The following is a 20,578-nucleotide window of genomic DNA, read 5'->3' on the forward strand; positions in this document are numbered from 1 at the left end:
ATATAGATATGCCTCAGATACAGATATAGATATATAGATATAGATATAGATATAGATATATAGATATAGATATATATATATAGATATAGATATATATTTATATATATATAAAGATATGCCTCCGCTATAGTCGTCTTCCTCCATGATTTAAATTTCTGGAAAAGTCCCATGTTGCATTGCGACACTCCCACATGTATTCTGATCATGTTCTGATGCATTTCATTGGCCAAGAGACCGAAAATAGGTGGAAAAAAATACAAATACTACAAAATGACATATCTGCTGTCCCGGCCTTAATGGTAGAGTGACGCAACAGCGCTCCCAGCTTTAATGGTAGAAATGCGGTATTGCTTTCCCGGCGTCAATGGGTTAAGAGCAGCTGTGATGTGTTTCTGATTCTGAAAAAGCGGTCCAACATGGCGTCTTTGAAAGGAAGATGCCCCCAGTGGTGGGAAAAGTATTCAGATCTCTTACTTAAGTAAAAGTACTAATACCACACTGTGAAATTACTCCACTACAAGTAAAAGTCCTGCATTCAGAACTTACTGAAGTAAAAGTGCAAAAGTATCAGCATCAACATGTACTTAAAGTATCAAAAGTAAAAGTACTCGTTATGCAGAATGGACCCACTCAGATTGTACTATTTATTCCAAATATATTATTACATCAGGCTATTTGTATTGATGCATTTATGTAAGTGCTTTAGTTTTTCTAAAGACATGGCTCATTTTAACTACTTAATATACTGTTATAAGATTTAATTTAAAAAAAAACACTTTTAATTAATCATGTTTGTTTATGTTAAATCTCGACCTGAAAAGTAACTAAAGCTAAATTAAGTGGAGTGAAAAGTACAATATTTGCCTCTAAATGTAGTGAAGTAGACGTATAAAGTTACATAAAATGGAAATACTCAAGTAAAGTACAAGTACCTCAAAATTATACTTAAGTACACACACAACAGGACAACACCGTAACATCAAGATTCATGAATGTAGAGGAAGTAGGTGTGGGCGGTATGGCCCTAAAAGATTATCATGATATTTCAGATTATTTTTTGCGATAACAATATTCTTGACAATATTGAAAAATACTGAGAAATATATAGACAATTATTTTTTAGTCTGTATAAATAAATAAAAATAATACAAGAAAATAGATAGATAGATAGATAGATAGATAGATAGATAGATAGATAGATAGATAGATAGATAGATAGATAGATAGATAGATAGATAGATAGATAGATAGATTGATTGATTGATTGATTGATTGATTGATTGATTGATTGATTGATTGATTGATTGATTGATTGATTGATTGATTGATTGATTGATTACTTTATTCGTCCCCGAAGGGAAATTCGGTTGTCACAGCAGTCCGGTATTCAAGTAAAATAATATGATATATAATAATAATAGTAATAATAATAATAATAAATAAATAAATAAGGCCGGTATAATAATAATAATAATAGTAGTATATTACAGTATATAGTGATAATAGTAATGGCAGCAACAGTATATATAATAATAATAATAGTAATAATATTAATATTAATAATATTAATCTAGGGTGAAAATTGTGTACATTTTATAGTACAATGTGATCAATCTCGTTACTCTGAGAGCTAAATGTGAGCAAACACCTCACGTAACATTTTCACAGTCAACATGCTTTCCACTAGGACATGGAGCAGCCAGACAGTGTTGAATAACAGCTGGCTAGGAGGGTCCGGGGGCATTTCCCCTGGTGAATTTTCTTTATAAAAGCTCAAATTTGGTGCCTCTCACTCATTCTAATGCCACTATATCGTCATATACACTGATCTTATCATTGCCTATTTTAATTATTTATTGTAAAGGAGAATAAAGGTTCTTGTATGTTTTATTTAAGGCATCTTATTTTGACAGTCTTCTTGTAAATTCTGTGGTGGATTCTGTGCTCTTATTTTGAAAGATGCATTTGTTTAGCGACAGGAAGTAATAGTAGCTTTTTGTGATTAAAACAACTTTAATTGCTAGCTAATGTTAGCTGGCGGCTAACTAACGGCATAATGCAGCCGTGTGTTTGGACTCTGACGGCCCAGACAGGTTGATAGGATTTAGTTTGGCTCTGCGCACAAAGAGAGATGATGTGGGGACGGGACTGAAACATTACAGACAGCTAGGTTCTTGTTTTGAAGGGCAGTTGGACGGCAGCTCGGTATATTCATGTGTGTGTGAATGTGCGCACATCTCTCGGAGGAGGACGGAGAGGTGTTCGGGGTTTTGACTGACTGACGGGTGACAGACACTCTGCTGAGCACCCCAATGCAACTGTATATTATGAATAGTGTAGATATACTTTCAGTAGCTTGAAATGTGACATTAGTGCAGCACATGAGACTTTGGCGGGCCGCCACGGTCTAGGTCAGGGGTGTCAAACTCTGGCCTGCCGGCCAAATTTGGCCCGCAGTGTAATTTTATTTGGCCCGCGAGGCAATACCAAATCAGTATCTTATTATTGTACTGTAAAGCTGACCCGCCGGTATTATACGGCGCATTTACAGCTAATACTACAAATCCCACAATGCCCTGCTGTTGTTTTGGCGCGTCAATCAGGACAGGACCCAGAAACGCTCCTCTGTGACAGTCGTCATAGCAACCTCAAGCTAGAGCTGTCTCCCAGCTACCCCTTCCCAAAAATGGAGAAAAGAAAGGCAGAATTTGTTAACCTGTTGAAAAAGTTTATTTTGATATTTAAATCAGAAGGATGCAAATAGAAAAGAGGCATACGATTTTTATTTGTTTTTTATTTAATAAATTAATGACATTGATGTGTTTTTTATTTGAAATTTGATTTTGCATGTCTGCACTATTTAGTTATATATTGTATTTTTATAAGCGTTGCTGGTTCCATATTTAATGTTAAAGCAAAACATGTTTGGTATATATTAAAAGGTTTATTTGTTCAATGTTGGCCCGCAATTTTATTCAAGTTTTAAATTTTGGCCCATTGTGTATTTGAGTTTGACACCCCTGGCCTATAGTAATTAATTGAAACCCTTAGACCATGAGGTCAAGAAGTAGGAATGTTGCCAATATCATGATATTCATGTTTTTTACCCATAAAAAATATGCCGGTGTAATCGTGAATGATAGGATATGGCAGACCCCTAAGAGGAAGTGATCACAGACTCTTATTTGCGTTATTCATGAAGCACAGAAAGCCTCCGAATCGCACACAGAAGTGGAACATTTGTGTCTGTAAGCAGGAGAAGAGAAGTGTGTGTGTATGTCTGTGTGTGGGGGGGGGATTTAAAGTCCCATCATGCATCACTGATGGCGGTCTTTTACATGAATGTCACGCCGACTCCCTCTCCTGTTTCACGTCTCAGCAGAGGATAAATTCTCTGCTTTGAGAAAACCAAATCAATACGCCACAGCAGTCCTTGAGAAGGTTTCACTCCGCTATGAAATGAAAACCTCACTCTGGAGATCTGGTTGTGTGTGTGTGTGTGTGTGTGTGTGTGTGTGTACAGCTCTGAGGTCCTGGTTTCTTTGAAATTAATGACTGAGGAGACTTTAAGGACCTGACCGCCTGTTTACATCATCACTGACTTGTTGAGTTTGTTTGGCTGCTACAACTTTTGATTTCTGACAAAGTCTATGCTTGTAATACTTCAATCAGGTTTGGAAAGTATGTTTTCTATAAAAAAAAATCGGCAAAAATCTACCGTTTATCATAGAAACTGTAAAAACAAGCATCATCGTTGGAATTTGAACTTTCTGACAGTCCTTGAACAGATCATTGGTTACTAAAGTTTCCGCTATAAAAAAGTGACATAAACAGGTCTTAGAATGTTGATATTTCTGTCAGAATCACTTTATTCTGCATGTGTCATTTAAAACGTGTCCAAAAATTAAGCGTTTGCACTAACCAGATCCTGTTAAAAACATTAAATTCTGCTCCTCAGAGACACTGTGGAGACATGATTGATTCTGCTGAGACGAATGGTCACATGACAAATATTCACTGAAAATGTGTTTACACAGAGCAGAGAGGAGAGGACAGGAGAGGAGAGGCTGGAAACATGACAATACTTCAATATGTACAATGTGTGGAGCAAACTTTTTTTTTTTTCAAGATATGTGACACGTGTGGGTACTTGGAAAAGTGTTTGTATAAATTATATTGTATTCCAATTTTTTTTTTAATTATCAGAGAAATGTAACTTTTTTAAAAAAAAATTCTGTCATTATAACTGCACTGCAAAAAAAGAAAAGTTGGGTGAACTCAAAATTTCAAGGCAACAAACTTCGATAAAATTTTAAGTTGGACAAATAAACTAAATATTTTAAGTTTTGTTTTTGAGTTTGCTCAACTCTGAATTCAGATTTTTGTCAACTCAACTGTAAGTTGTACTAACTTATAATTTTACATTGTAATAACTTTTAATCCTTACTTCTGCTAACTTCTGCAATGTGCTGAATTGGCACGATTGTAACGCTGCTATGAAATGTAAGCTAATGTTGCGACCACAATTTTGAGTTAGCATTGAGATGCTAATGGCTACTCTTGTAGCTGTAACAAGCAGCGCCGCTAGCATCATTTAGCCGCTAGCATAATTTAGCCGCTAGCATCAGTTAGCCGCTAGCTTTCGCTAATGACCGAATTTCACCGCTTTCCCGCATTTCACAACAAAGAAATAAGAGTTAGCAGAACTATTGTCCCTTGTTGTGAACCCCAACTTAAAGATATAAGTAACAACAACTCACCAACTTGTTTTTGAGCAGACAACTGGCTTCCTTTGTTGTGCTAACTTACATTATTGCCCTAAATGTCAATAATTTTTATTTCCAAGTTTTACCAGCTTAAATCACTGTTTTAGGCCAAAAAATACAAATTGGCTTTTTTGCAGTGTGTGTTCAGCGGGGGGTTCCATCAAGGCGGATTAAGGAAAAGCCTGGCTTATTTTGATAAATCTCGCTAATTTAAGTGAGCAATTCCCTGCTCAGTTACCATGGCAACTTAAACCGCTGAACTAACTTGCTCCGTGGCAGACTAACTGACAAGCTTACTTTAGCTGTGTGTCAGATTATTCCCAACGGGGGGTACCAAAATCCCAAAAGACAGTTCCGTCACGTTTCTTTTCACACGGTGTCACTTTTGTCATGTCCGTTTGGAAAGCTTAGACTTAGTTTTTTATGTACACAAATTATGGTTTAGACCTTTTTTTCTCAAAATGTGATGAGGCATGAATTTACACACTTATTTCAGACAATCCGTTTTTTAATTCATCCAACTTTTATTTTGGATTGAACCATTTTATTTGAAATTTCAACATGTATTATTTAAGATAAGTGTGAAAAAGTTTTTTATTAGTCCTTTATTCCAGCTATTCTCAACCTTGGGGTCGGGACCCCAATTGGGGTTGCGAGATGATTTCTGGGGGTCGCCAAATCATTTTGGAAGTCAGCTCTGTCTCCACTGTGTTAAAGTGTTCATGTGTTTTAGTCTTTTTGGTCACTTAATGTCTTTTTTTGGTCATTTTGTGGGTTTTTTTGTTTGTCATTTTGTGTCTTTGTGTCTTTTTTGGTAATTCTGTGTCTTTTTTTGATCACTTTGTGTCTTTTCTGGTCATTTTGTTTCATTTTTTGGTCATTTAGTGTCTTTTTTGGTCATTTTGTTTCATTTTTTGGTCATTTTGTGTCTTTTCTGGTCATTTTGTGTCTTTTTTTGTCATTTTGTTTCATTTTTTGGTCATTTTGTGTCTTTTCTGGACATTTTGTGTCTTTTTTTGGTCATTTAGTTTCATTTTTTGGTCATTTTGTGTCTTTTTTGGGTCATTTTGTGTCTTTTTTTGGTCATTTTGTGTCTTTTTTGGGTGATCTGAACTGTGCATGTGAGATTGTGTTCAGTGAGCGGGGGTCACGGACAACATGCATGTTAAATTGGGGGTTGCGACTCAAAAAGGTTGAGACTGCTTTATTCATTAATTTTGTTAAAAAAACAAAAAAACAGACATTAAATCTAGTCTAAAGCATGACTTTCTGCTGCTGCTGTGGTAAAATGTATACATACATCATTCTCTAGTTTCTTTATCTCCAATTTAATTAATTACATTTTTAGCTTTTTATCTCCATATGGAATTTTTGGTTTTCAGTTCCCATAATCATATGATGCTTGCAGACCGAGACAACATCCTGTAAAAGAAAAGAGTAGCAGATTTTATAGTTGCCGATTATTATTATTTAATTTCTCAGTTTCCCTGCTGCTGTAGTTGTTCCAGCTGTGTCCTGTAGCAAGGTACATAATTATACACAATCTGAATAATGAAGATACAGCCCAAACATTATTACGTTTTCACTTGTCCAAGTCCTTTTGGCTGTTTAGGTTCCTACTCTTGATATGTAACAAAATAATTAATATAGGGCGCGGTTACTTCACCCACTTAGGCCTATTGATAGTAAATTCCTTGTATTTATGAGTTCTCCCAAATTAGCCTACACCGTTATTCTGAACATACAGATGTTATTATCCAGACTACTGATAATGTAACTGTTATTATCTAGTTAACTTAATGGTGATTTATTAACAACTACAACTAACACAGTAAGTAAGATTGCATTTCTAATGAATCGAATCAATCATCGATTTTTTTTGCCATGCCATCTCCCTGGCTCTGTTAATGGCAGTATAATTGCCTGTTTTTGTGATTGTCACTTGATTTTCTTCATAAAGCTCCTTCACTGATGCTTTACACCACTTTTTGCGAAATCTTATTGGCTGTTCCTGTTAGGCAGCACAGATACAGGACTCAAATACAGCACTGTGGAGGCAGAAACATGAGGTAACCAGTCTTTAATCACAGGCAATGGTTCGGTACACGGGAGTTCAGTCAAGCAAGGCAGGCAAACAATCCAAAGGGAGGCAGAGGCAGAGTCCAAAAACAGGCAAGGGTCAAAACCTATAAGCACACTAGGAAAACGCTGGAGAGTAGGACACATGGTACACTGACTATTTGGCACTGGGGAATGGAACACTAAGGGTTTAACCCAGACCTGGGCATTGGGCGGCCCGCGGGCCACATCCGGCCCGTTGGCTGTCCTTGTCCGGCCCGCGTGAGGTTACCCAAAAATTAGAAATCAATACAACCGCAGTGCTTTCATTTTGAAGGCGATTTACGTATAAGTTAACCAAGTTACCGAGGTACCTTGTCATAAACACCTATTAAACACCTAAAAAGTTAATAAATTAACAATTAACAAGTTAATACATTCCTTGGTCACCTTGTGAATCCACCATAAGAGCTACGAGGTGGGAAACAATAACAAACATTAGCATTAGCACTTGAGCAAACAAGCACTTTTACTATAGTTAAGACAACAAATATAGCCACTAATATATATGACAGAAGAAAATAAACCTTGTGTCCTGTCAGCCACTATTGAAGCATTTTGATACTTTATATCAACTTTATATGAATTACTACGCACTCGTTATTATTTACCGTAGTGCGAGCGAAATGTTTGTGTCCAAGAAGAAGAAATGTGAGCACAAGCATGTGGTTTTTAAGTGCACGCACACATTTTGAAAGAAAGCAGCAGAAATCTGAGTGCGAGCGCAAAATGTGAGCAAGAGGAGAACAAATCTGAGCACGAGAAAGACAAATTATGCTCTCAAACTGAAAATCTACACTCTTGAATAAAGATAGGATAATTCTTCCATACAGCAGTTCTTGTTAATCTGTAACTGTGAGCGTGTTTGGTCACTGAGACTAATTGTGATTAGGAATTGTTTTCCTGTAACCCTGCTGCCTGAATAAACATGGAACAGACTGCAGCAGTGAGAGGATGTGCAGAGCTGAAGGGCTCAGAGCAGAGACACAAGATGAGGTATTGACGTCCGTCTCTCCAGGAGTCGGGGGGGTTGGGTGGGGGTGGGGGGGTGCAGTGGCGTGGTGGCCATGACGACCGGGTCGGGCACAGGAGATTTGGGAGGTGGATGTGCCTCCGGGTGGCGGCAGCTGCCACGCTCCGTCAGCTTCTTTAGTTCTGCTCTGATCCAAAAGAGGGAATTATGTGAATTTCAAATCCCTGTTCCTGTTGTAAAATGTATGAGAGCGAGGAACCCGAGCACGACATGGCCGGAGTCGCCTTCAAACACACAGAAATATACCTCATAACAAAACGCCACACATACACACAGACACACACACACACATTGGAGACTGAAAACACTCGTTTGGTCCGAGCAGCACAAACGCCTTCATTTGCATTCGTGTTTGTCGGGCCGCGGTTTAAAGACTTCTGGTTGTCATTCAGCTTAATCCCAAATTGTCTGGGTATTAAAAATGTGGCTTTGTGAAACCTGCAAACAGGAAATACAACACACACACACACACACACACACACACACACACACACACACACAGATAGTAGATCAGCAGTGTTTGTGGACCTCCGGGCTGCGAGCTGCTGATGGATGTGGCTGCTGGTTGGACTTAATTAGCCATTAAACATCCTGCAGCAGCTGCAGCAGGTCAGACCTGGACTGAGCAGTCTCTCTGACTGTTGGAGATTCAAATTGGGCTTTTTTAGACATCTAACTCTATTTACAGTCTTAAACTGCGTCTTAGCAAGTGACATGTATTTTTTTGTGTTTTAATTCTCAGAAAAGCCATAGGTTGGCATCTGAGGTGTATTTTTTTTGCAATTCAGCACAACTGCTTTCATTAATTAAACAGCTGTACACATGCATTCGTTATGATTACAATACTTGCGATAAATAGCTTTTAGACAACTTTTCGAACCGCCAAACATTAAGCAAGTGTAACAACACAAGACATAGCTAGCAGCTAATATTACAAACTAGTCCAACAGCAAGAAGTCATGTTGAGTGTGTGTGCAGACCTGACCAGGTCTGAGCAAGTCACTCTGTCTGATGGAGGTTAAACTCAACTCAACTCAACTCAACTTTATTTGTAAAGCACTTTAAAACAACCACAGCCGCAACAAAGTGCTGTACATAAACAAACAGAACAAGAGACAATAAAATAAATAAAACAGGAAATAAACACTAAAATAAATAGATTCATTGCTTTTTAAAAGACAATTTAAAAAACAACAAATAAAAGCAAACCATAAAACACTAAAAACAAGAGTAGAGTCTCACGCGTGGTTTAAAGCCAAGGAATAAAAATAGGTTTTAAGATTACTTTTAAAAATGGAGAGTGAGGAGGCTTGTCTGATGTGCAAATTCAACAACTTCAACAACCTCCGCCCAATCTCAAACCTCCCCTTCCTTTCAAAAATTCTTGAAAAAACAGTTGCTTCTCAGATTCATGACCACCTCACCTTCACAGCACTGAAACATTCATTCATTAACCTTAACCTATTATCCGCAATGGGGTCTTGGGGGGCTGGAGCTGATCCCAGCTGACATTGGGCGAGAGGCAGGTTACAACCTGAACAGGTCTCCAGACTATCGCAGGTCTGACACATAGAGACAGACAATCACACTCCCATTCACACCTACGGGCAATTTAGAGTCACCAATTAAACCTAAGTGCATGTTTGAGGAAGCCGGAGAACCCGGAGAGAACCCACGCTGACACTGGGAGAACATTCAAACTCCACACAGAAGAGCCACAGGCAGCGCTAACCACTACACCACCATGTAGCCCAGCACTGAAACAGATCTTGTTAAAATAACCAATGACCTCCTTATGGCTGCGGACTCTGGACTTCTAACTAATTCCCATCCTCCTGGACCTGAGTGCTGCATTTGACACAATTTCCCACACCATCTTCTTGGACCGACTTGCCTCCCTTGGATTATCTGATACACCCCTGGACTGGTTTAAATCAAACCTGTTAGACCGTACTCAGTTTAAATCATTCAGAACCCACTCCTCCCCCCTCTCCTCTGGTGTTCCCCAAGGTTCTGTCTTCAGACCCCTTTTTTTCGTCATCTACCTTCTCCCCCTTGGCCGTATTTCAATATAACATTCAGTTCCATTGCTATGCAGATGACACCCAGCTCTACCTGTCCACCAAACCCACCATGTCCCTCCCTCCCATCTCCCTATCCAACTGTCTTCAGGAAATCAGATCCTGGTTCACCCAAAACTTCCTCAAACTCAAAAGTGAAAAAACAGAACTCCTGATTGGCACCAAATCCATCCTCAAAAATAAATGACTTTTCCATCTCCATCGACAATTCTTCTGTGTTCCCCTCTCCCCAGGTTAAGAGTCTGGGTGTTATCATAGATAGCTCCCTATCATTCCAGTCCCACATCAATAACGTCACTCGATCAGCATATTTCCATTTACGTAACATCTCTCGTTTGCGCCCATCTCTCTCCCCCGACAGTGCTAAAATTCTAGTTCACACCCTGGTCACATCCCGTCTAGACTATTGCAACTTGCTTCTCTTTGGTTTACCTGACAAACTCATCCATAAACTACAACTGGGTTCAACACTCTGCTGCCCGTGTCATCACCAGAACCCCCTCCACCAGTCACATAACACCTGTCATACAGCAACTCCACTGGCTCCCCTTCAAATACCGCATAATTAGTCTAGACGGATTTCAGAATAAAGGCCTCCTATAAGAAGTGAGGAGCATTTATGGGTACAAGTCAGGAACCGGCCTACCTTACAAATCTCAAGGGTGCTGAGTCCAAAAAAAATGGTTCCCAAGGGAAATTTTGAGTTTTTGACCTTCTAATTTGTATATCAAATGGCCAATTGCCCATCTTGCTCAGTCATTGGACCATTTCCCCTTAGTTTTTTTTGTAAGTAGGCAATCAAGATGAGGAAATTAAGTTTCTGGATCTATAGTCTAGGGTCAGAGCAAGAATATAGTGGAGGCTCAGTGCCTTTTTTATGTATATATATATATATATATATATATATATATATATATGCAAAATACCAACTGGAACATTTAAAAGTGATATTGATTGAATATTTATGTCGGCCTTAAAAAATGACAAATAATGCTTAATTTCACCTTAAAAGTTGGTAGTTTGCATATATATACTGTAAATATACATAAAGACACTGAGCCTCCACTTTATTCTTGCTCTGACCCTAGACTATAGATCCAGAAACTTAATTTCTTCATCTTTGATTTCCTACTTACAAAAAACTAGGGGAAATGGTCCAATGACTGAGCAAGATGGGCAATTTGGCCGCCATATTGATATGCAAATGAGAAGGTCAAAAACTCAAAATTTCGCTTGGGAACCATTTTTTTTGGATGCAGCACCCTTGAAATAAGTAAAGTAGGCCGGTTCCTGACTTGTACCCATAAATGCTCCTCACTTTCACTTTTTGGACAATTCCGTCTCGACTAAATCTACAAGAGCCTCCTCCTTACTTTCAAGGCCATCAACAATCTTGCCCCTCAGTATCTCACTGAGCTTCTCCATATCAAGACACCCACCCGTTCTCTCAGGTCCTCTTCCTCCATCCAGTTCATCCTCCCACCTGCCCGTCTGGTCATCATGGGGTCAAGAGCTTTAAGTCGCTCCGTCCCCCGCCTCTGGACCTCTCTGCCTCATTACATCCAACACTCCACTTCCATTACCACCTTCAAATCGCACCTGAAAACCCATCTCTTTAGACAAGCCTACTCCCTTTAATGTCATCTGCTTTCACTTAAATTACCTCACCTTTCTCTTTGTTATCATCAGTATTATTATTATATAGTTTTATTAGTATTTGTATGTAGTTGTATTGCCTTTATGACTGCTTGTTTGATCGACTGAGTGTTTTATTGTTGATTTTCTAAGATGAACCTGAGTGTTTAAAAAGGCGCCCATCAATAAAAATAATAATAATAATTATTATTATTATTATTTCATACCTCCTGGGGCACATTTTCAGGTTGTGAACATTAAAATCTGTTTCTTTTCTCTTAGACGACCCAAGCTGATTCTCTGAGATTTAAAACTTCAGTTTCTTGCAAACTAAACCCGTAGATTTAATATATCTTCAGTGCAGATTGGTACAAATGCATTCAAGGACCAACATCCATAACAAAGAGACAAACAGAAAGCTCAAAGTGTTTAAACAGCTTGTGAGAGAATAGAACAAAGAGAGAAAATCAGCCGTGAGTGAAAAAACACTTTTGTTTTTCTCCTAAAGTGGAACAACCTCCAGTTTCTGGGGATTTTCATTTCAAACATTTTAATGCGTCAATAATTTAACTCTGAAAGCAAAATGACTTGGAGTGTTTTCCTTTGTGCTGTTACAGCTCTTCCTCCCCGTCCATTATTATTTGATTTCCTGAAGGTTAGTGTTCCTCCTGTCCACTGGTTCACATCTCTCCATCTCTCCATCTCTCCATCTCTCCATCTCTCCCTTCAGGAATTTCTTGCGGCTGGTTGTTACTGCGACCAGCGGCGGCCATTTTTAGGAGTAGGGGAGGTCTGCAAACAGTAATTACAGCCCATTACACGACTCTTCAAAGCCCACTCAGCTGTGCTGTGTGACACACACACACACACACACACACACACACACATGCAAACACACACACACATACACACACACACACACACACATACAAACACACACACACACACACACACACTCACATACAAACACACAGAGGAATCTGCAGCTTTTATCTCAAAGGATATGTGGATAATGTCGGCTGTATATTTCTGAGTCGTGGAGGTCTGTTGTTATCAGACAGGCTGCAGGAGAGTGTGTGTGTGTGTGTGTGTGTGTGTGCAACAAGGTTTCACCAATCTGTGTACAAATAACATGATTTTACACGTACTTGCAATGCACACACCAAAATCCAGTTCTGCTGCATATGATACACAGGATGTTTATAAAAGCAGCAACCCTACCCGCTGCAGGACATCGTAAGGTTCACTGTTGTAAAAAAAAAAAAAATAGCCACAGTTTGGTTGAATTTGTGCTCCAAAAGCACTTCTCTATGGTTAGGGACAAACAGTTCCTGGTGAGGCTCTAAAAGACAGTTTAAACAGTAAATAATGACATAAATGCTGGAAGTGAAGTAGTTACGAGCACAACGTGACTACAGGAAGTGACATAGTTCAGTAGATACAAATATGCTGAACGATGTCAGGAAGTTAAGTGATGTTTGAATCATATGGTTTACTTTTGTTTTCACATGACACCAATGCCGTTCTCCTGGGAAACATTGTCTTTTTTGATAATTTTGTGTCCTCTTTTGGACATTTTATATTTTCTTTTATTCGTTTTCTATCTTTTGTGGCCTTTTTTGTGTATTTTGGGTCATTTTGTGTCTTTTTTTAGACATTTGGGCCTTTTTTGGTGATTTTACATACTCTTTTGGTAATATTGTGTCCTTTTTTGATAATTGTATTTTGTTGTTGGTCTTTTGTTGGTTTTTTGTGACTGTTTTGGTCATTTTGTAAATTTGTTTTGTCTTTTTTTGGTCTTTTGTTTGTTTGTTTTTGTCTTTTTACGTTTCCTTGAAAGTCTCTTGGTGAAAGTCCTGGTTAGTTTGACCCATCCAGCTCCCACCAACTGACACTTTTGCACTTCATGAATCGCCTCGCCGTTATTCATGACGACCATTAGAGTTTGGCGTTTGCATTGCATGTCATTTGAAGGCTCAAAGTCATTTTTTGTACGCAGATTGAATAGAAAAGGCTGATGTGTGAGAGCAGTGATATCAGTGGGAGTTGCATGAGAGGATGGATATCATTTTCATCTCTGTGTGATCCTTGTGTTATTTAGCCTATCTTAGCACAAAGACTGGACGCTTTGGGAAGCTGTGAACCTGAAAACGACTCCAAAGCTCACAGTAAAAGTTCACTCTCAGCTTCTTGATATGCTGCTGTCAGTAGTGGTCGACCGATACAGGTTTTTTAAGGCCGATACCGATTATTTTGACATCAGTCTTAACCGATCCCTGATTTGTGCTGCCGATTTTTTTGGGCAGATTCTTGAAGCCGCTATTATCTTTTCTCCCTCCATTTACATGATAAATATAAATATATATATAAATATTAGACCATTGTTTTCTTCAATTTCTTGTTCATTTTAATGCCTTGTAGAACTAAAGGTACATTCATAATAACCAAAATCATTATCAAGATAACCATGTTAAATGTCTAGATATCAGCTCTTACATTAAACTCTTATCAGCTATTTTTGTTGTTATTATATTTGTCCAAACAAATGTACCTTTAGTTGTACCAGGCATTAAATGAGCAAGAAAACAAGGAGAAAATAAGGGTGGTCTAATATTTTTTTTTCATGACTGTAGATATAAAAAACAGAATAAAGAATATAAAAAATAAGACATATACATACATTCTATACACCTTTATATACATAAATTACTTACATTGTTGCTATTGGCATTTGTTATGAATATATATTTTTTTCTTTTTCTTTGCATTATACAGAAATGTGCACATTAGAGAAATATATTTTTGCATGTTAAATAGGTTGTTGCATGTAGTAGTATGACCATCAATGAACAAATAGAAGAACATCAGCCGATTTATGTTGCTTTTAACCCAAACCTGGGTATTGGGCGGCCCGCGGGCCACATCCGGCCCGTTGTCCTTGTCCGGCCCGCATGAGGTTACCCAAAAATTAGAAATCAATACAACCGCAGTGCTTTTATTTTGAAGGCGATTTACGTATAAGTTAACCGAGTTACTGAGGTACCTTATCAAAAACACCTATTAAACACCTCAAAAGTTAATAAATTAACAATTAACAAGTTAATAAATTCCTTGGTCACCTTGTGAATCCACCGTAAGAGATACAAGGTGGGAAAACAATAGCAAACATTAGCATTAGCACTAGAGCTAACAAGCACTTTTACTTTAGTTAAGACAACAAATATAGCCACTAATATATATGACAGAATAAATAAACTTTAACAAACCTTGTGTCCTGTCAGTCAGCCACTATAGAAGCCTTTTGATACTTTATATCAACTTTATTTGAATTACTACGCACTCGTTATTATTTACCGTTGGTTTTTCATTTAACCGTTCCACCTGTTACTTTCACTACCTTTCAAAATGAAAGCACCCTTTTCACACTGGACAGCACCTTTTCAAAATAAAAGCATCACAACATTGTAAAACGCCTAGAAAATGTACATGTATATATATATTTGATTTACTCCACATTAACAGTTTTATCATAACATGTATTGTTATCAATAGCAGCTCAAAACCAGATAATTTACTGTATTTCATAAAGCGGTTAAATTAATATTGAGCAGAATTTAGTTCAGAGTTTTGGTCCGGCCCCCGTAACCTTTGTGGTATTGGTCATGTGGCCCCTTGGGAAAATTAATTGCCCACCCCTGTTTTAACATCACAGCAACCGGCTGCATCTTATAAAACATTTATCTACAACAGAAGCAGACTGGACTTTTCCCTGAGCAGTGATCAGGATCCTGCAGGAGACACACTGACTTGCTTGGTACCACCGTCACATGACAGATGTGGCCTGTTGTTTCCCGGAGTAAACACACCTGCACTGCAGTTCAGGTGACTTGGAGCCTGATCGCTGCGTCTGGTAAACAACATCTCTTCTGTTGTGCTTCGCAGAGAAATGTGTCCATATTTCTCCCTGCAGCTCTGCTCTCTGTCTGCTCTTATTGTTTATAAAGTCATAAAGCTGTCATGCTTTTATTTTGCGGGAACGTGCGATGTCAGAATTTACCGCTGATACTACTGTTGGAGGTGTTGTGTGTCTGGTATTGATCTACCTGCTGGCAGGCTGGCTGTCTTATTATTTAACCCCGTGTTTAACCCTTTGTTGTTCTCTGTGCTGCAGATCTGTCAGAGAAGAAGAGCGACCTGAGGGTTTGTGATGACTCCACCTGTCGATTCGGAGGCGTCTGCAGAGATGCCGGAGCTCAGCTCAAATGTGTCTGCCAGTTCCAGGTAGGCAGCCATGACATCATCTCTCCTTCCTCTCTGCTCTGGCATTGTCTTTATTCTCTTATTGTCAAGTCAAGACCATTTTATTTATTCAGCCCTATATCACAAATCACAAATATGAAAACTCAGAGGGCAGTCTAGGACAATCTCTGTCCCTTGACCATCAGATCAAATCAGATCAGATCAAATTAGATCAGATGAGATCAGATGAGATCAGATGAGGTCAGGTCAGATCAGATCAGGAAAAACTCCTGAGAAGAATCTTTTAAATGGAAAATTTTCTACCTTTTATGTTGATGTCCAGTCAGTGCTATAGTGACCAAGAAAGCTGAGTTCAATACCATTTAGTCAAAAAAAATCAAAAAGGCAAAAGAAAGAAAGGAAAGGCCAAAGAAAATATTTTAAATAATCAGAAGCAAAACATGTTTTTAAAGAAAAGAAAAGAAAAACGGGAAAATCAAATCAAGTTAGGCAAAAAAATGAAATAATGACTAAAGGCAAAAGAAAAAATAAAGACAAAAAGGGCAAAAATTTAATCAAAAAGGCAAAAATATTACAATAATGGAAAAAAATGCTTAAAAAGGCAAACAGTTTATAAGCACAAAAAAGGCAAAAAAAAAGTTAAAAAGGCAAAAAAAAATAAAACGCCCCAAATAAAAGCAAAAGAAAATGTAAAGAGGCAAAAAATAATTAAAAAAAGGTTAAAAAAGGCAAACAAAAAAATCCTGCATACGGATGAGTGCTATGCTACAAGTTTTAGCTTTTTTGTGTAAGAAGTAAATTAAAGAAACGTACAAAGTGTCCAAAAATGAATAAATAAATATTATTATATATTTGTCTCATAAATATCTCAAAAACTGCATTTTTTTTCACTATAAACCTTATTGAGATTTCTCGAGATGAGGTTAAATCATAAAATTCTCCCTTCAGCGAGGAAAAATCAAAGGAACAGAATCAAACAACTGATCATTTTCCTTCTTCTGGACCAAATGAACCAAACTCCAGCCCTGAATCAGCTCAAAAGGAGGTTTACGTCATGTAAATCATATCAGTTTACTGCCCTCCTCTTATTGCTGCGTAACATGGCTGCAGAATAAAATAATAAAAACCAACAGTGAATTCCTTCAGACGCATCAGGAAACACAAGCACGCTGCTGTTTGTTTCCTCTGATATCAAACTAAATGTAATTTCTCTGCAACAACACGACAGCGTGAAGGGCCGATTCACCACAGAGCTGTAACCGTCACGCTCTGTGGGGAGAGCAGGACCTGCAGACAGACCGTGGTTCTGTCTCAGATCATCACAGAGACCAGCAGAGGACAGACAACCGTCCAGCTGTTAGAGTCCAGCAGAGACTGCTTCACTCACCTTTTAATTCTGCCTGTGAGCTCTCAGCAGCAAGTCCTCATTGCTTCGCCTGACCTTTTCTCTCATTGGTGGAGATTTCACACTGGATGATTTTCTGTTTGTACGCTGCCAGAGACGGTTCTGTTCGTCCCAGAGGACGAAATGTCCAGGGACACATTTATAGAAAAAAAAAAAAACAATGTTTAAAATCAAACAGCAACTCTTGAAACTCTGGATCCTTCTTCTTCTTCTTCTTCTTCTTTAATTCTCTATTTCTGTTTCTGTGTTTTTTCATTGTGATGGGTTTTTGAATGTAGTTTTGTTGTTTGGTGTTAGTTTGGTTGTTGTTTTTTGGTTAGTTTAGTCCTCGTTTATCACTTGGTTTTTGTCATCCAAGCTCTGAGGAGCTGAGAATTTGATGTTGCTGATATCCAGTGTGAAGCAGGTAAAGAGGGAGAAGTAGGTGAGGTGACAGGTGAGTCAGGTGAAACACAATTAGCAGGTGAGCTGTGTGAGGGAAGCACAGTAGCTGAGGCTAAAGAGATGGAGGCCTGTGAGGCTGAGTGGGGGTCTGCTCTTCTTAAATGGCGCAGCAAAGATGTCCGGCGGTGGTGAGGCTGGACGTCTGGCAGGTAAACCGAGTGCTACAGAGAACAGAACGGTTCTGTCTGACAGCAGTGATAGTGAAGGGTGTGTGTCTGACAGCAGTGGCCTGTCTCACACTCAGCAGGCTGCTGCTCTGGTGTATCCTGCTGATACACTGAAGTCCTTTTTAAAACAGACCAAAGTGACGAAGGGGTTAATGTTGGAACAGCACTTTTTTTATAATTCAGTCAGGTATATTATAAAACGTTCAGACCTGACGGACCAAGAAGTGTTTAGACTGAAAAAAACAGATGATTAAAGTCAGGAAACTTGGTTTTTAATGATGATGAATGTACATATCTTGTTTTTATTAATTTATTTGATTGTTTTTAGTCAGATTTTTAACATTTCCATTATTGGTGGTGGTTTGTGGTGGATGGATGTCCTGTTTTTACAAGAAACACACAGTGATGTTGGTAATGAGTCATACTGGAGCAGAAAATGGGAAAGAGAACTAATTTTAAGTCATAACACCACCCTCAGTGGAGGAGTGGGCTTCCTATTCTTATGAGGTTTTACTTCAACCTCCCTGGAGGTCAGAGGGGAGGTGCCTTTTAGTAAAGGCTTTTTTTGAATATTTAGTGTATAGTTGTTTTTATCAATATTTATGCTCCAAAGGTACAAAGAGGAAACACTTCTTTGAGAGTATGAATGATATTTTAAATGGCTGTAGCTCGGAGGATTATTAATTTGTGGGTGGGGATTTTAATTGTACTGAAAATGAGATTTTAGATCGTAATCATGCAGAGCCTCATCCAGTAGCCCAGCATGCCTTGAGGCAGCTGGTCTCCTCCCATGGCCTGGTGGATGTGTGGAGAAGTATGCACAATGGCTGCAGACAGTATACATGGTCCAGTGAAAACAGAAACTCCTCAGCTAGACCACCTCTTGAGGAATGACCAGCTTCCTCTTTAGGTCCATGCGCAGCTCCTAATCTGTTGCTTGTTGCAGAATGGATGGTCAGTTGTTGGGACTTTTTGCCTTGGGAGCCCTTCTACTCTCTGCTTGGAAGGTTGTGATGCCGGTGGTGCCGGCTGTTTGTTGGCAATAACTCTCTGCCACTCAGTCCACTTGGCAACTTTTGTGAGGACTTTGTTGTGTCTCCACCTATAGCGGCCACCTTCAAGAGCCCTTGGATAGCTAGACAGGATGTGGTTCAGGGTGCAAAAACTGGCGCCACATTGACTGCAGGATGAATCCTCCTCCTTGCCCCAAATCTTCAAGTTACTTGGGGTGGGTAAGAGATCAGCCACAGCACACAGCAGGACTTGGCCTGGTCAGTACCCCAGAGCTCCTTCCACGACAGCGGCCTCTCGAGTACCTCCTCCCACTTCAGCAGGCCTGGGAGGCAAGCCCTACCGCTTTAATACGGTGGTCTTCTTCTGCAGTCGCCCAGACCCTTTGCACCACCAGCTCCCTTCTTCCTTGTGTGTCGTCTTTTGCCCAGCTCTTGGTGCTGTAGTTGCCAAGGCGTCCCTGACAAACTGTGCCGACGATTTCTTGGTGCCTCCATTAAGTTAACGCGTCCTTCACTGCTTCCAGAGGACTCCATTTTCTGCCACAGCTGATGGCATTACGAGTGACGAACTTTCTTGTCCTTGGACAATAGGAGTGTACTAGCTTCCCTTGCCTTGGATGCCTTGAATTCCTCAACGACGGAGGACTATGGTAGCCAGAACTTTGATGATTTCCTGTAGATGGTAACTGAACTGAAAGCTGAGAGGACACCCAGCCACTTTCGGATGAACATACTACACATTCTCTCCATTCTTACAACCTTGTTAGTGGGAAGTTGTACAGCAGGAATGGCCACTGAAGTCTTGGTATGATGCCGTGCTGGAAGCACCACACCTTGAACCTGCCCAGCAGCAAACTATCGTTGATTTTTCTCTACCACTCTTTTAGTTGGACTGTGGTCTCTTTGAGATTCCCACTGTCCTTCAGGGTGTTACTCTTCCCCAAAACACTGGATTCCTTGTTCCTGGATGGTTGGGATCTCTGACCCCTGGATACTGAAGGTATTCTCGGACAGTTTCCCCTTCAATAGGCACAGGCTCCTGGATTTCCCAGGCTTCAATGCATGCGTGCCCAGGTGGCCATCTTATCCAGCGAACTCAAATCCCATGGTGTACCCTGAACAGATGGGGTCATCACAGTGATGTCATCCATGAAGGCCCTACAGGTCAGATGCCTTGTCCCGTCATCTGCCATTGCCCCTCTGCTCTGCATCCCTCCCGCTTTAAGTAGCAGGTTCATGAAAGCCACAACAATGTGATGGAAACTGTTCAACCTACCATGATCCCCTTCTCAAGCCTCTGTCACTTGGTGTTAAAATCTTGCATGCTAAACCTCATCTGCAGCGAGTCAATATGTGACATCACCAGCTTGACAACCTCTGGTGGTACTTGGTAGGGCTCCGATGCCTTGCAGATTAGTTTGTGCAGTACATTTGGGTATGCTTTGGCGAGGTCTTACCAGACCACTGAGAGAGTGCTCTTATTACTCTTTGCTTCCTTGATGATTTGGCTAATACAGACGTATGCTCCAAGCATCGAGAGTAACCTGGGACTCCTCCTTTCTGGACGCTTGCATCAACATAGCCGTTGTTGAGTAAATACGAGGTTAAGACTTTCCCCTCGACGTCCAGTAAGGAGATCTCTCTGAACTGACCAAG

The 20,578-nt window shown here is 39.5% G+C and overlaps 1 protein-coding gene across 1 annotated transcript in view; it reads left to right on the forward strand.

The window, feature by feature from the left end:
- tmeff1a (transmembrane protein with EGF-like and two follistatin-like domains 1a) overlaps positions 1-20,578 on the forward strand; it is a 128,343-nt gene that overhangs the window by 41,999 nt on the left and 65,766 nt on the right. Inside the window, exon 2 of the mRNA XM_059345337.1 lies at positions 15,805-15,914. Coding sequence (XP_059201320.1) covers positions 15,805-15,914 — 110 coding nt within the window. The remainder of the gene's footprint in view (positions 1-15,804; positions 15,915-20,578) is intronic.

Source organism: Centropristis striata, chromosome 11 (assembly GCF_030273125.1).
Source record: "Centropristis striata isolate RG_2023a ecotype Rhode Island chromosome 11, C.striata_1.0, whole genome shotgun sequence".
NCBI classification, from domain to species: Eukaryota; Metazoa; Chordata; class Actinopteri; order Perciformes; family Serranidae; genus Centropristis; species Centropristis striata.